General features: G+C 55.1%; 3 protein-coding genes across 16 annotated transcripts; 1 reads left to right on the top strand and 2 right to left on the bottom strand.

The window, feature by feature from the left end:
- Positions 1–79: 79 nt before the first annotated feature.
- On the bottom strand, positions 80–4,400 carry LOC148817707 (lysosomal amino acid transporter 1 homolog). 2 transcript variants are annotated; one of them, XM_088938177.1, is made up of 8 exons: positions 4,242–4,400; positions 3,057–3,239; positions 2,138–2,267; positions 1,768–1,855; positions 1,534–1,688; positions 1,344–1,436; positions 1,004–1,189; positions 80–507 (listed from the first exon to the last, which is right to left on the bottom strand). In XM_088938177.1, the coding sequence occupies exons 2-8, from the start codon at positions 3,218–3,220 to the stop codon at positions 430–432; spliced, it is 894 nt and encodes a 297-aa protein (XP_088794303.1). In that variant the 5' UTR covers positions 3,221–3,239; positions 4,242–4,400; the 3' UTR covers positions 80–429. The 2 variants fall into 2 exon arrangements, with proteins under 2 accessions (XP_088794303.1, XP_088794302.1); XM_088938176.1 differs by lacking the exon at positions 4,242–4,400 and adding an exon at positions 3,447–3,918.
- Positions 4,401–5,076: 676 nt separating this feature from the next.
- On the bottom strand, positions 5,077–9,129 carry LOC148817706 (F-box only protein 6-like). 5 transcript variants are annotated; one of them, XM_088938170.1, is made up of 7 exons: positions 8,866–9,102; positions 8,097–8,216; positions 7,354–7,615; positions 7,150–7,264; positions 6,959–7,054; positions 6,733–6,868; positions 5,077–6,644 (listed from the first exon to the last, which is right to left on the bottom strand). In XM_088938170.1, the coding sequence occupies exons 1-7, from the start codon at positions 9,100–9,102 to the stop codon at positions 6,504–6,506; spliced, it is 1,107 nt and encodes a 368-aa protein (XP_088794296.1). In that variant the 3' UTR covers positions 5,077–6,503. The 5 variants fall into 5 exon arrangements, with proteins under 5 accessions (XP_088794296.1, XP_088794299.1, XP_088794297.1 ...); XM_088938173.1 differs by lacking the exon at positions 8,866–9,102 and adding an exon at positions 8,538–8,843; XM_088938171.1 differs by lacking the exon at positions 8,097–8,216 and having other exon boundaries at positions 8,866–9,129.
- On the top strand, positions 7,626–12,890 carry LOC148817705 (F-box only protein 2-like). Of its 9 annotated transcripts, none has more exons than XM_088938184.1 (6): positions 7,626–7,754; positions 9,686–9,863; positions 10,501–10,627; positions 10,697–10,789; positions 10,959–11,097; positions 11,621–12,890. In XM_088938184.1, the coding sequence occupies exons 2-6, from the start codon at positions 9,824–9,826 to the stop codon at positions 11,753–11,755; spliced, it is 534 nt and encodes a 177-aa protein (XP_088794310.1). In that variant the 5' UTR covers positions 7,626–7,754; positions 9,686–9,823; the 3' UTR covers positions 11,756–12,890. The 9 variants fall into 9 exon arrangements, with proteins under 9 accessions (XP_088794310.1, XP_088794312.1, XP_088794311.1 ...); XM_088938186.1 differs by having other exon boundaries at positions 9,683–9,863; XM_088938185.1 differs by lacking the exon at positions 7,626–7,754 and adding an exon at positions 8,210–8,587.
- Positions 12,891–15,126: the final 2,236 nt, after the last annotated feature.

Below are 15,126 nucleotides of genomic sequence, written 5' to 3'. Positions count from 1 at the left end.
AGCTGCTCCACAGCCGCACCCGATCCCACACAACAACCTCTCACCCGCTGTTCAGAACAGAAGCTCTTAGCAGAAGTCAGAACCTTAAATCATTTATTCCCATTTTAAAACACAGAATTTTTCAAGCACCATATTTGTCGCATATCATTAGAATTTTAAAAACATTGTGCAGCACTTTGTGACACAGGGGTGTCCAGTCATTTAGAGGTTTCCTTCAGGGCCTGACCCAGGAGTGTGCAGCCCGGTCCAGCACTGTGGATCGGAACTTGCCCTCCGACCGGGTGTGGCCAGTCCATCTGCCCCCGTCGGCAAGGGGCACTCCCGCCCCACGGTCCCGGAGTTCGGTGCCCGGGAATGCTGGCGATGCTGGAATGGTTGGGGTAGGAGAGGTGCTCGGCTCGGCCGGTCTCTGCATGTCTGCGGCAGCTCTCAGGGGGAGAGCAGGGCCTCGCTCTCCTCCCCCTTCCTGCTGCGCGGTCCTCGGTACATCAGGAACTGGACGGTGATCTGAGGCCCGGGGTTCAGGAAACACGAGAGTACCGGACAGCGGACCACTGGCTGGGGCAGAAGAGCGCTAACAAACGGAGATCCGGGAAGTGCAGCCGGGCATCAACACTCTCGCCAGCAGCACTGCAGACGGGTGTAGAAGCAGTCAAGACTCCAGGGGGCCGTTCATCTGACGCCTCCTAACTGAGCAGATCCCTGTTTGAGTCAACAATATCTTACAGCTGTGGCGCATCTTTAAGCACAGGTGAGCTATAAGACTAACTAGATTGGGGCTCCCCAGGACCAGGCTGGAGACCCCTGACTTAACGTGACCTATTAGACTCGCTGGGCTGGCCAGCACCAGGGCTGGAGACCCCTGCTTTAATGTGACCTATGAGACCAACTGGACTGGGGCTCCCCAGGACCAGGCTGGAGACCCCTGCTTTAATGTGACCTATGAGACCAACTGGACTGGGGCTCCCCAGGACCAGGGCGGGGAACCCGATGTAAAGGATACCACGATGTCCAGGCTCAGGGTGCCCAGGCTGCCGATCAGCCAGGGCAGGTGGTGGACGATGTAGCTGAGCTCGCGGTGTCCGTGGTCGGGGTTCTTGAGGAGCACGCTCAGCCCGTACGTCATGTTCCCCAAGATCACCAGCGCAAACAGGAAGTACGACACGCCCTCTGTCGACTTCCTTTTGAACTGGGGTGGGGGGGCAGACACAGGGATGGGGGAAGAGCGCAAGTCAATGTTTCTCTCCCTTTCCCCAAGCAAGCCCGCACGACACCCCGCCAGACAGACTGCCACACCCCAGCTTTCCCTCCCCTGCACACCCCTGCACCCCAGTGAGACTCACGTTGGTGTAGATCTGTGGCAGACGGGAGCAGAGGTACAGCACTGAGGACATCGAGCCGATCACAAAGCCAATGATCTCCTTTGTCTCGAAGGGCTGGATCAAGGACACAGAGACACGTTGTTCCTTCTGCGTTCACACCCTGCACAGCTCTCAATCGCTCCCAGATAACCGATACACACACACCACATACCTCTATTCCACTATCGCCTGATGGGACTGACAACAAGACCCGACCTCTGACCCCCAGAGGGGCGTCAACACTGGGCCCCGCCCCTGGGAGCAGCGTCAGGGAGGTGGAGACTCCAGCCAGAGAGGCCACGCCCACAGCATATAGCACTGCTGCATCTGAGGCAGAGGAGGAGAGAGAGGGTGAGGAAGATGACAGCTCACACACGGGCACGCAGGCAGGCACAGAAAGACTCACTGGAATGTCTCTTGTTCTTGAACTTGTAGAACGTGAACATCCCAATCATGAGCAGGTCAGCCAGCACATAGTACACAGCTGTATACGTCTATGGGAGACGGAGAGAACATGCTTTTGTCAAGGAAGCATTCATTTATGTATGCATGTTCTTGTTTTCTCATAACTGCCACTGTTACACCAGTACAGCACCTCTCAATCTCAGATAAAGACGAAGACAGTGTGGTCTGTGGAGCAGCAATGCACTGTGGGATAGGAGTGTCTCAGGACAGTCAGGATCTAGTTTAGGACTGCTGGGATTGTCCGCCCCTCCTGTCTCACGCTGGACTCCCAGTCCCTGTTCCTCCCTCCATCCCAAGTCCCACTCTCTGACCTGCAGGGGGAGCTGGTTCGCAAGGAAGGATCCAGTGAGGTTACAGGTGTCTCCGGCCAGCCAGAAGACCAGGAACCACACAGACAGGGCCTGGTCCATGTTACCCCTGCGGCAGGAACTGATGTACTGCCTGCATGTGGGAGAGAGGCGATCCCATCACCGGCAGAGCAAAAGGCAGGAGATCAGAGTCCCTGCAGCCTCCTGGAATGACGTCACACTTCAGTGTGCATGTCAGTGAGTATACACGCAGGCTGGTGTGTCTGCAGGTGTGGTGGAGTATACACAGGTGTGTTGTGGTGTATACAGGTGTGGCAGAGTGTATACAGGTGTGTATAAGGGTTTTTGTGGTGTATACAGGAATGGTGTGGTGTATACAGGTGTGTTGGGTGTATATAGGTGTGGTGTGTACAGGGGTGGTGTGGTGTATACAGGTGTGTTGGGTGTATATAGGTGTGGTGTGTACAAGAGTGGTGTGGTGTATACAGGTGTGTTGGGTGTATATAGGTGTGGTGTGTACAGGAGTGGTGTGGTGTATACAGGAATGGTGTGGTGTATACAGGTGTGTTGGGTGTATATAGGTGTGGTGTGTACAGGAGTGGTGTGGTGTATACAGGTGTGTTGGGTGTATATAGGTGTGGTGTGTACAGGAGTGGTGTGGTGTATACAGGAATGGTGTGGTGTATACAGGTGTGTTGGGTGTATATAGGTGTGGTGTGTACAGGAGTGGTGTGGTGTATACAGGGGTGTTGTGGTGTATACAGGTATGGTGTGTACAGGGGTGATGTGGTGTACACAGGTATGGTGTATACAGGTATGGTGTGTACAGGGGTGATGTGGTGTACACAGGTATGGTGTATACAGGTGTGCTGTGTACAGGTGTGTTGTGGTAAATACAGGTGTGGTGCGGTGCTGTACTCACGGAATGGATGAGGTCATGAAGCAGAGTATGGACAGCAGCCCCAGCGCTACGCTGGCCATGTCCCGCGCATCCTGGGCACACTCCTGCAGCCCCTCCCACACCCACTGCGAGCCGTTGGGGCACCACTGGGAGAAGTTCCCATCCTGCTCCCTCCCGGAAGGCATTGCTGCGCCGGCGCCGCAGCTGGGGAGCACAGACACACAAACACGTTCAACCCTGATCCACACCGCCTAGAAAACACACTCTGCACACTCTGCAGAGGGCAACAGGAAGAATAAGGAGCATGTATCCTGCTCCCCCCCCCCATTCCCTCCCCCTCTTTAAGTGTCTCCATTACGAAGCCCAAAACGGCCATTTTAGCCATCTCCCAGTCAAAGAGACTACAGGTACCAGAATGCTTTGCGCAGGCGAGGGCCCTGGAAAACAACAGCAGAACGGTGGAGCGCCCGAACCCGGGGCAGCCGGAGGCCCAGGCGGGGCAGACCGGAACCAGTCCGCACGAATCCCGAGCAGCCTCGCCCGCTGCTCTCCGCTTCTCCTTCCTTCCTCTCAGACGTCCTGTGGCGGCACAGCCGACGGTATTCACCCGCGTCCGAGCAATGAGCAAGGAGCCCCGGCCGCGGCAGGGGGAGGGACGCGCCAGCTCGCCTCCAATGACGGCGCAGGCCTGAGGAGGGAGGGCGGAGGGCACGCTGTTGTGCGGTGCCACCTGCGAGCCCTGCCCGTCTCAAAACATCTCAAAACAGGTCTGGGCAGCGGGCTGTCCTCCAGCGTTACGGGATATTCCCGGCTCAGGCATGCTTCTCTTCCGGCCTCTGACGCCACTGATCGAGTAAAGAAAACACTGACCCTTCAGCCTGATCGCTACAGCCCTGGTTCCACCGCGCTGCTGCTGGTGGTGCTGGTGAGGTTCGTCTTTCTGAGATGCGCTTTCGGTCCGGAGCGGTCTGGTTCTGGGAGTTGGTGCAGTAAATTACACCACCTCCCAGAACCAGACCGCACCGGGCCGAAACCAGCAGTTCACGCTCTGTCGCGGGCGATGAGACGGTAATTATCAGTACTTCCCAGACAAGGTGTAATCAACTATCGTATTGTAATGAAGAGGAATTCGTGACAGAAGTTTCCCCTGTCCCAGTCTGGATCGAACCGACAGTTCTGTCTGCTGTACCAGTTCCTGTGACTCACCCCACGGTGTCTGAAGCAGCTGTGGGTTCAGCCTCCCGCCCGAGTCCTGACCCGGTTCGGCGCTCCGCGGACAGCGCTCTTCCTTGCCCGGAGCCGGAGACTCAGCTGACTGAGCTGAGACAGGTCAGGTGACACGCGTGTGCGTGTGCGTGTGCGTGGGGAAACTTCAATCCGCCGAGTCTGCACAAACCGCAGGTCAGCGAGCAGAAGAAAAGTCTTGCTGTGCACTTTTTCCAAAGAGCGATATTCCCACCCACACACGGGGGGGTCTGGGCCGTGGGAGACGCGAGGAAGAGAGAAGCTAGACGGCTGTGGTTTGAAATGACGCATTTCCACAGTCTGTGGGCTCAGGCATCACACTGGAGCACAAGTGCAGTGTGTGTGTGTGTCAGTGCAGAGCGCATTGAACCCTTGAAAAGTACAATACTGACCACACTGTACCCCTGTACCCCCGGCACAGTACAATACAGACCACACTGTACCCCTGTACCCCCAGCACAGTGGAATACTGACCACACTGTACCCCCGGCACAGTACAATACAGACCACACTGTACCCCTGTACCCCCGGCACAGTGCAATACTGACCACACTGTACCCCCGGCACAGTACAATACAGACCACACTGTACCCCTGTACCCCCGGCACAGTGCAATACTGACCACACTGTACCCCCGGCACAGTGAAAATAGATCACAATGTACCCCTGTACCCCTGGCACAGTGCAATACTGACCACACTGTCACCAGGAACCGAGTTACAAGCCTCAAGTCACTGTGGACGAGGAATGGACACCCTGACACAGCAGAAAAACAGATTATGGAAGAAGCAAAAAATTTTCCTTCATTTTTTTAATGAATATATTGATTTAGGATATTATGCAATCAAACGTGTTTTAAAACAGTTTTACATTCATTTGCAGGCTTCAGGAGAGTCTGCAGGCGTAGAGGGAGTGTGTCTTCCTGGGGCGCCCCAACCCTGCAGGCCTGTATTCCCAGAGATCCGTGCTCAGTGCTGAAGGCGGTTCGTTGCGAAAGCAGGCGATCCCAGCACTTCCCACCCCTGCTGTCAGTGTTTGCCTGTGTCCGCTTTTTTTTTATTTCAAAATACAAAGGTCGTAAATCAAAACTCATTGTAACCAAAAAACCTCAAATGTCATACCCAAATCTCAAATACTCCAAACTTATATGAACCATTCAAAACATTGCATTCCATATTCACATGAATTCCAAACAAACCTGAAACATTCCAGCTCCGCTTCATTCAACCAAATCTACCAGCTGCCTTTCCGTGCAAAACACCAGGTCAGTGAAGGCTCCACATGCGTACGGGGTGGGGCGTGGAGAAGTGCAGGGTCAGGGCTGGGATCCCCGAGAGCATGCAGGACTGATGCAAGGGTCCTGCAGAAACCTGTATATCTGGCAGGACACTCGCGTGCAGGCGGGTCTCCAGCTCTGGACCTGCAGTTCAAACTCCCAGTCCAGGGCAGTGTGGTCCATCGTGGGGTTTATGGGTACATCACCATGTGCACATTAATCTGATTCGCCCCAGGTTGAGAGCACTGTCAGTAACAGGAGCTGTGCACAGTAGTCTGATTCGCCCCAGGTTGAGAGCACTGTCAGTAACAGGAGCTGTGCACAGCAGTCTGATTCGCTCCAGGTTCAGAGCACTGTCAGTAACCGTAGCTGTCAGTGACACCTCTTTAAGGTGTCCTTAAGTTAGAATGAATATAAAATGTCCTATTCATGCCAGTCTGTGTCACCGGTATATATCTGGAGTCTTCAGCTCACTGCTCTCACTATTCTCACCAGTGCAGCTGAGTATGAACAGTTTTACACAGAGCAACAGGAAAAACCCGAACACAGGAATTAATTTCAGTGTCAGTGTTCTGTGAAGAGACAAAGCAGGCAGGGAAATCGAACAGAGGAACAGTCTTCCAAGGGGAGCGAGAGCGTCGGTCTTCTCCGTTTCCTCGCAGGCTCGGCGACCCAAGCGCAGGGCGAGGCTGGGGTCCCCCCTGTGTGGCGCCCGGCTCCGACGCGGCTCCGTTAACGATTAAGGGGGTGTGCCGGGCCAGCAGGGGGCGCTCTCAGGGACGGTGGTTACACAGGTGTGTTCAGGCAACACCAGTGAACACATCAGAGATGTTCACTGTGTGACCAGTGAGAGAGGGAGCAGCGGGGGGGGGGTCAAGAGAGAGAGAGAGGGAGAGAGAGAGACCAGCGGGCCGGGCCAGGGCGGGTCACAGGGGCTGGGCGGGCTCCTAAGCTCCCGGGTCGATCTCCACGAGGCTGTTGGTGACCCGGATGCCGTACCAGCCGGCCCAGAACTGGCAGTCCTTGCCCCCGTGGGTGAACTGGACGAAGCGCACTCCGCGGCCGTACTGCTGGAACACGTGCCTCATCTGGGGGGCAGAGACACGGCGTCACGCAGACGGCCCGCGGCCCGGCGCCCCAGATCACCGCCCCGGCCCGGCCCGGCGCCCCTCTCACCTGGTGCCACTGCATGTCGTTCCACTGCTCGAAGTGCACGGCCTCAGGGCGGAACTCCTGCAGGACCCGCTTCCTCTGGGACAGCAGCTGGACGCAGACGTGGTACTCGGAGGCGCAGTCGAAGCGCGGAGCGTACCTGAGACACAGACACGGGCGTGTCAGCACGGCCGCGCACGCGCACGCGCGGGGGGGGGGGGGGCAGATGGCAAGGGAGGAGCTCACGCACCAGTCAGAGACGACGATATCGGGCTGCACCTCGTCCAGGAGGGCGGGCCGGTACCCCTCCTTCACCAGGTCGATGAGCTGGGACTTCATGCACACGCTGAGAGAGAGAGAGAGGAGTCAGGGTGCTGCTTCACGGGCGAGGGCGGGAGGCACAGAGGGCCCCCTCCTGGCGAGGGGAGGAGCAGGACTCACTAGTACGAGGTGACGAAGTACTTCTGGACCGTGGGGTCGGGAAGAGGCGTGCCCACATCCTCAATGGCCCACTTGTCTCCCCCGTTGGACACCAGCGTCCAGCCCCTGAACTCATCTGGAGAGGAGAGAGGAGGACAGAATGAAAAGAGGGGATTTGTTACTGCATCTGTAACGTTGTTGACTCGGGGGCCTCTCCCTCCTCACCGTCTGCCCGGGGATTCTTCAGCAGGTTGCGTCTCATGCGGCACAGGAAGTAGAACACCCTCCAGTCAGCTGGCGGGCAGGCGGGGTCACGGGGCCGGAGCCCCTCCCGCGCACACCTCCTCTTCCACAGGGAGGCGCTGTCCACCAGGTCCCGCCACAGCCGGCACACCCGCCGGCACGTGCAGACCACGTCGCGCGCCGGCAGGCGCAGCAGCACCTCCTCCTGCACGGGGACGGGGAGGGCGGTCCACATCACGTGGCCCTGTGAGGGGCGGAAGCCGAACAGCGCGTCAGTCACTTCCGGTTCCGGTCCTGCCTGCGCCTGCCCCTAACTGTCCTAATGAAGCAGCAACTCAGTTTTACCGCAGCGCGCAGTCCTTCCTAATTTACAGCGGCACAAGGTGCATAACGCCACCATCTCTCCCCGCTGAGAAACTGTCGTGTTTAACTCTTACACCGTCGATTTAGCGCCACCATCTCTCGAGCAAAATGGTCCCCTTTGGCTTCGTGCCTGAAGTGGCATCTGCGTTATTTACTGCTTTAGCAGCTCCAGTACCCGCGAAATATAAGGCACCTGACGTACACGGAGTAAAACAGCACTAGCGCGGTTTGTACTTTCACTGCCCTGAAGCAGCTGCTGAGGAGCTCTGGGACTACATGCTAGATAAGATGGCGTTGCTCAAAGCGAGTCAAACCGGCGTACATCTCTAGTCCTAACGACTTCCGTGTTTATTTTCCCTTACGGTGTCCAGGTCCCCGGAGGAGGAAGCCGAGGCGGCGGGCGGTCTGAGCGACTGTCCCATGTTGTGGCTTCTCCGTCCGGGGCGGCGCCTACGGGACCTCGGGGCTGTGTGTCCGGGCATCTGCAGAGGAGACGCGCTGTTGGAGGGGAAAGAGAAACCGGGCGACTCCGAGGAGGCCTGAGCGCTCAGTCATTGCGAAACCGATACCACGAGAGCAAAGTCCCAGCAGCTAAAGCACACGCGTCCCGCTCGGGGGGTTTATACAGAAGAGGGAGAATTGGGTGCTTTCTCTAAAGAAACGCCTTCGCGTTACACTTGTAAAACACTGCAATAGATTTCAAGAACCGATGTGCAACGAGTATGTTTTTAACTAATTAAAAGCAACATAGGTTGCCTGTATTTGTCTTTTTTAAATAAAAAAACTATATATTTTTGTTATACCGAAAGCGCGAGTTTCGATGACGTCGCTCTAATCGCTGACCATCCCTGCGGTGAGTCCGCGGTCAGCTCTGTCCGGCAGGCTTGTGCGACACCCCGGAGCCGCGAGTTTCACTGCTCAGCTGGGCGCAGGCACGCCTTCGTCAACATCGACATCGCGATTAACGCGAACCAGCAACAACAACAGCTCTCGCAGTCGTCAATAATATACCAATAACAGAAGAACACGCTCAGTCCGCTCTGTCCGCACCGCACGCCAGCGGCCTTGTTATGTAGAGGGTACTTTTAAGATTAAAAGCGCACGGCGGTGTTTTCCTGTCAGATGACTGACCCGGGCTGCAGTTGGCATGTCCTGACGCCGAGCTGCTGTCTGCACCACTCTGATCATTTCCCGAACTAACCCGCTTGCTGCTGGAATGAGTTTGCATGGGGACCTGCCCGGAGGTCGTGTAGCAGGTGAAGTGTGTGCCTTTGTGTAGGAGTGTCGGGATTGTCGTTGTGTGTGTGGCTGGGCGCTCTGGTCCGGCAGGAGGACAGCAGCAGAGGGGGTGGGGTGTGTGAAGAACATCTCCTCCCAGTACAGCTGGATCGAGTTTGAGCTGGAGGGAGAGAGGGAAGGGGGTGGAATTCGGCTGCAAGCTGCAGGGAGACCGTGAGACTGATTGGCGCTGTCAGTGAGGAGGAGGAGAGGCTGGCTCTGGCCACACCTGTGTCTGCAGTGCCGCGTGAGGGCATGGTGCCGGGGGGTCTAATGAGGCTTCCTCTGGGACAGAGCGCATCGGAGCCAGCCAGCGTCTCTTGAGCGACTCGTGTGAGTCAGCACAGCGTCCACCGTTTGATTGATTTTGCTGAGTGCCAGTGTGGTCTAGAATATCCGAGTGCAGCTCTGCAGAGCTCCAGTCACAGCAGACTGCAGAGAAGAGCGCTGAGCACAGCTCACTGAGAGAGAGAGAGGCAGGTTAACTGCGTGAGTCATCAGAGCCGGTAAGGAATGTCCAGGAGACAATCTGCTTTTACGTTTTTAAAGCTAAATAACAACAAGGTGCTTTGTTGTGTCTGTGTGGGAGCTGGATCAGACATGGCTGTTTTCCCCCTGGCGTCTCTGTTCCGCTCCAGAAAAGCAGACTCTCCTTCTCTTTCCACTTGAGAAGCAGGACTGATCTGGAGAGACTACTTGTTGGGGTCCTGGACGCAGTGTGAGGCCTAGCAAGCTGAGCGTGTGTGTTGGACAGGAGGAAGATTCTGCTGTCCCTGTGTGCGGCGGTGAGGGAGGAGCCCGGGACCGAGAAATGGAGAAGAGGAACCTGCTGAAGAATCCCTGTGGGGAAGGTAAGACCCCAGCACCTCGTTAAGTAATTGCAGAATTAGATGTGGTCGGTCTGTTTCACCACCAGCTTGTGACTCTGATGTAACAGTATTCGAGCTGTCATTGCAGATCACTTTCTTGTAATTTTAGCAATATTAATATATCAAATTCCTCATTTAAAAATAATTTACTTTTACTTTCTCGATAAATTCCAGCTACACATTCCAGTTTATTTAATATCAGTCTTTCATGGTGCCTCATGATGTTAATTCACGATGCTCTTTGACCTTTATGTTGTACATTTGTACTGTTTGTCTTAAATTGTTTGAGCTCATCAAACCAGATTCTGTGCCACTAGTTGTTATGGCAATAAAATGTTGAACTGGAGCTTCAGACCCCCTGCAGTGAGGCAGTGAGGCAGTGAGGCAGTCAGGTCTGAGGCAGGGGCTGGTCTCGCCCTGTTCTCGGGCTCTGCCAGCGGGACCAGTGAGGCAGTGAGGCAGTGAGGCAGTGAGGCAGTGAGGCAGGGGCTGGTCTCGCCCTGTTCTCGGGCTCTGCCAGCGGGACCAGTGAGGCAGTGAGGCAGGGGCTGGTCTCGCCCTGTTCTCGGGCTCTGCCAGCGTGACCAGTGAGCTTGCGCGCGGCGCCTGTCTCTCTCAGGGCAGATGGAGTTCTGGGAGATCACGGAGAACGGCGGCAACGAGTGGCGGGTGGAGGAGATGCCCGGGGACTGCGGGAGCGCTTTCTGTGACGAGGCGGTGAAGACGTTCTTCGTCACCTCCTTCGAGTGAGTGAGGGAGGGAGGTGGGGGGGGGCGGGGGGAGAGAGACATGACAGCCCTGCCTCTCTCCTGCAGGCGGTGTCTGAAGAAGCAGGAGGTGGACCTGCTGGCAGAGGACTACAGCCCTGAGGAGCTGGACGCCCAGCCTGCCATCGAGGTGGAAGACTGGTGAGGCTCCCTGCTCACGTTGTGATGGCTGGCACACTGGCACCTGGGTTCGGCCTGTGGCCTGTAATCAGTGCTGGTTTCTGACCTCTCTGTCTGTTTACCACCCCATAATGAGCCCGAGCCTCCTGCTGCTGTGATGCTGTCGGTAACGGTGGGGATGTGTGAGCAGGTATTCGGGACGGACGGACTGCGGCTGCGCTTACGAGCTCAGCGTCTGTTTGCTGGACGAGAATCATGAGGTGATCGCCGAGTTCAAACCCAGTGAAGTGACCCTTGACCCCGACTGTGATGACTGCTCCTGGAAAAAGGTACAATGTGCACACGCGGACAGACAGACAGACAGACAGACACACTGCTACACCTCACACAGACAAACACACACACACACACACAGACACACTGCTACACCACACACACACACACACACACACACACACACACACACAGACACACTGCTACGCCTCACACAGACACACTGCTACGCCTCACACAGACACGCACACACGCACAGCTACACCACACACACACACACTGCTACACTACTCACAGACCCACACTGGACACAGACACACTGCTACGCCTCACACAGACACACTGCTACGCCTCACACACACACACACACACACACACACACACACACACACACACACACACTGATACACCACACACAGACCCATACTGGACACACACACACTGCTACACCTCACACAGACAAACACACTCATGCACACTCTATCTCCTTCTCTTTGCCTCGCTGTCTGACCTCCGTCTGACCTCCACTCGGAGTCACGGTGTCTCTGTGGGTGCCCCTCTCTCCTGTCTGTCTCCCAGGTGGCCCACACTTTCACAGACTACGGCCCTGGTGTGCGCTACATCTCCTTTGAGCACGGCGGCCAGGATACCAAGTACTGGGAGGGCTGGTTCGGCGTGAGGGTGACTGGCAGCTCTGTGACAGTGCAGCCCTGAGGGCGCTGGACCGCTGACCGCTGAGCTGTAGGCTGGAGTGGGCTTTGCAATAGAACAGTTCTGTACACTAATATAACTACTGCACACTGTAGCATGGGACTTTATATTAATATAATAATATATACTTGCAAGTGCTCTGTTATATGCTATTTAGACAGGTATCTGTAGTAGATGTGTGGAATACAGTAACTCTGCATACAGTTTTTCACATAGCGGGTAAGATGGGGCTCAATGCATCATACAGACGTGTTTGTTGAAGCAGAATTATGCAGATTGTGCTTAAAGGTTTTTTTAGATAAGCAAATTCAAAATCCTGGGCGAAAGAGTAGATTTTCCTATAGGAATAAGTAAGCAAATTCTCTTGGAGCCAGCCCCGACGGCGCCCTCTGCTGGCGCTCAGTAGTGCTGCAGCTCGGCTTGTGTCAATGTAGTGGGGCTGCGAGGAGGCCCGTGCAGAGGCAGAAGCAGCACGAACCTTCGCCCAACTCTCCCACGCAGAAACGAGAGAGAGAGAGGGGGCGGTCGTCTGCTCTCAGCCTTGTACTGGGCGCAGGTATCCCTGTTTCTCCTGCTCTTTCCCCCAGCCCGGATCCCCACAGTATGGAGGTGTAAAAGTGGGCGTATGGCAGGGTCATGGCACCAGTCAGAGCTGAACAGCGGAGCCCTGAGGGAGCCAGTCGTGGCCTCCAGCTCCCTGCACGTCTGGGCTGCTGTCTGGGGACCCCCTGGGGGACCCCCAGGTGCCCGAGAGTTCCTGCTTACACTCTGCTACACAGCCACAGGGGTTCGAGCTCGTCCCCCTGTGCTCTACCTGCGCTCTCAGTGATGTAGCTCAGTGAGAGTCTCGTTCTGTATTTCATGAACCCTGTAAAGATGATCCTTCTCACAAACCCTGAGCAGGTTTATAGGTCAACTTCACCTTTATTGAAGTGAGTGAACATTTCAAAAACATAGATTGTTGTAGAAGGCAAGACAATCCTACAAATGTCTAATTAAGAAATAATTGGATGAATTTTTGAATCTGGAACAAAACCCAGGAGACACCTGGTACACTGGGGATGCAGTCTGAAATTCCTGCCCACAAGTGCGCTGCAATTCTGTATGGCCACATAAAATAAAATGCTGCTTACACAAATATCACTGAGGTGTGCGTGTTTCATTGTCTGATTAATTTATGAAAAGCTCAGAGGACGCTGAGAAACTCGAAGAAAGCGTCCTTTCCTTCTTTCGGTCGGTGCTGGAATCCAGCGGGGTTGTAGTACCCCGCCGCAACCACGAGAGGGCGCCAGTTTCCGCCAGGTTTAGAAAATCCAGTTTTCTGCTTAGCAGTTACAACTTTTTTAAGTCCGTGTTTTATTTGTGAAGATGATTCACTCCAACTTGTCTTTTCGGCTTCGCTGTGGTACTGAATCATCACGTGGGCTCAGTGTGGAGACTGTACCTGCAGTGTGTTCATTTTCTTATCATTAAGACGATGCAAAACCAGCAGGAATGTGGTCCCCAGGACAAGGGGACCCCTGACTTAACTGACTGCTCTTATCTGGAAAGCAGAGACACTCCTGATGAAATCAGCCGGCGCACACAGCAAAGCAGTGCCAATCGCCCAGCCACCAGCTGCCCGGCTGTGCCAGGAGAGGTGCCAAGGCCATAATCAGTGAATAATTATTGGACCTGATATACTGATTGGAGCGGAGTTTGTCAATATTACTGCTGGGGCTGTTCTGACTAGAGACACGGGGGGAGGAATGACAGGAGAGAGAGGGGCTGGTGAAAAGGAGAGGGAGATTAGACAAGAATTCTCCTCTAAAGTAGTGGATCTAATCCCAGAAGTCCCACTCCTGCCAGAACCGGAACAGCTCCCACAGTCCTGCAGGAGCTGCAGCCCAGGGTCCTCTCTCACAGCCTGAGGAGCAGAGAGCCCGTCTCCCCAGGATGTTCTGTGCTTGATGTGACGTCTGTGACTGTCCGATGATTAGTCTGTACTGTAAACGTCGTGCTGATTGTATACGCTTTGGCAACACTGTAATTCAAATGTCAATCACGCCAATGGAGCTGCTTGAATCTGAGTTCGACAGCGGACAGGGGAGAGGGGGATACGGGCAGCTTCCTCAGGCATTCTCCTGCTCCAGTTTTCACCCATTATCAGTTGAAGCAGTTAACTTCCCTCTATTTGAAGCCTGCAGGCAGGCCTGTGTTGCTGGGGGAGACTCCTGAGGTATTAACCTCCTCACCTCATCTCCTCCCCTCTCCCGTCGTCACTGGCAGGTGATTAAAACGCTGGGGCTAATTGGCAGCTCAGCAGCCTAAGTGATTGCATTAGGGAGATGACAGGCTTAACCTTTCCATGGAGCAGAGTTTTAATATTCATAGATGGCCATTAAATATTCATCCCCACATCTGGGGCTGCCTTTGCTAATCTGTGCGTGCCCATCCCACTGGGACAGGAGCGGGAGGGGAGAGATCCGAGCTGAGGAGAGGGATCCAGAGAAGAGAGGGGAAAGGATGGGGAGGGGAGATGGGAGAGAAGAAGGAGGAGAGGGGGAGATGTGAGAGGGAGGGAGAGGGGGAGGAAGAAGGACAGAGAGAAATTTGATTCATTTTGAATGAGTAGGTGAGAAGACTTTACAGCATGTGACCACCGAGTGGCGCTGCAGGCCGGACCTACAAGGTGCTATATAAGAGTCCGATGCTGCTGATCCCTGACTCTGCAGCGCAAGGCGTGAAGCTGCGAGCACTAGAGACAGCTCATCGATCGGGCCAGGCGCGGGACTCCTGCTGGGGGGAGGCACACCGCGGTTCGGGCAGCGGGATGAGGGGCAGCGTGCCGGACCGGGACAGAACATGCTCTCCGCCAGTGACCCGCGGGCTCGTCTGATTGAAACTTTAACTGTGCGAGTACGGTGTTAATCCTAGCATTTAAAACAGCACCTATAGTGTCGCATTACAACTTGAGGATTTCAGATTTATGAATTTTATATTGTCCGGGAATTTGCACGTTTTAAGCTTCAGAGCTTAAAACCGATTAAAAAGGTGTAAATTTTAGACTTTTAGAAAACCAGGTAACAAGCCACCGCAGTGAGCTAGTCCTGTTATAACGCCTAACGTCCCCAGAGCTGTGATCCTGGGAGAGAGGAGCGTGACAGGCAGCTATGGCCTCCAGCCTCCTGCCATCTCTTGTTCTTGCATCCTGATGCTCTTTGTTCTTATGCTCTTGTACACAGTGTGGTGTTCAGTCCTGGTCCCTTAATTCTTGTGAAGCAGAGAATGACACACCGGCACAGTGACACAGTGTTCCACTGACACAGTGACACAGTGACACACTGTTCCACTGACACACTGACACAGTGACACACTGTTCCTCTGACACACTG

Source organism: Atractosteus spatula, chromosome 20, assembly GCF_055471065.1.
Source record: "Atractosteus spatula isolate fAtrSpa1 chromosome 20, fAtrSpa1.hap1, whole genome shotgun sequence".
In the NCBI taxonomy this organism is placed as follows: Eukaryota; Metazoa; Chordata; class Actinopteri; order Semionotiformes; family Lepisosteidae; genus Atractosteus; species Atractosteus spatula.
This window is presented reverse-complemented; position numbering and strand designations above follow the sequence as displayed.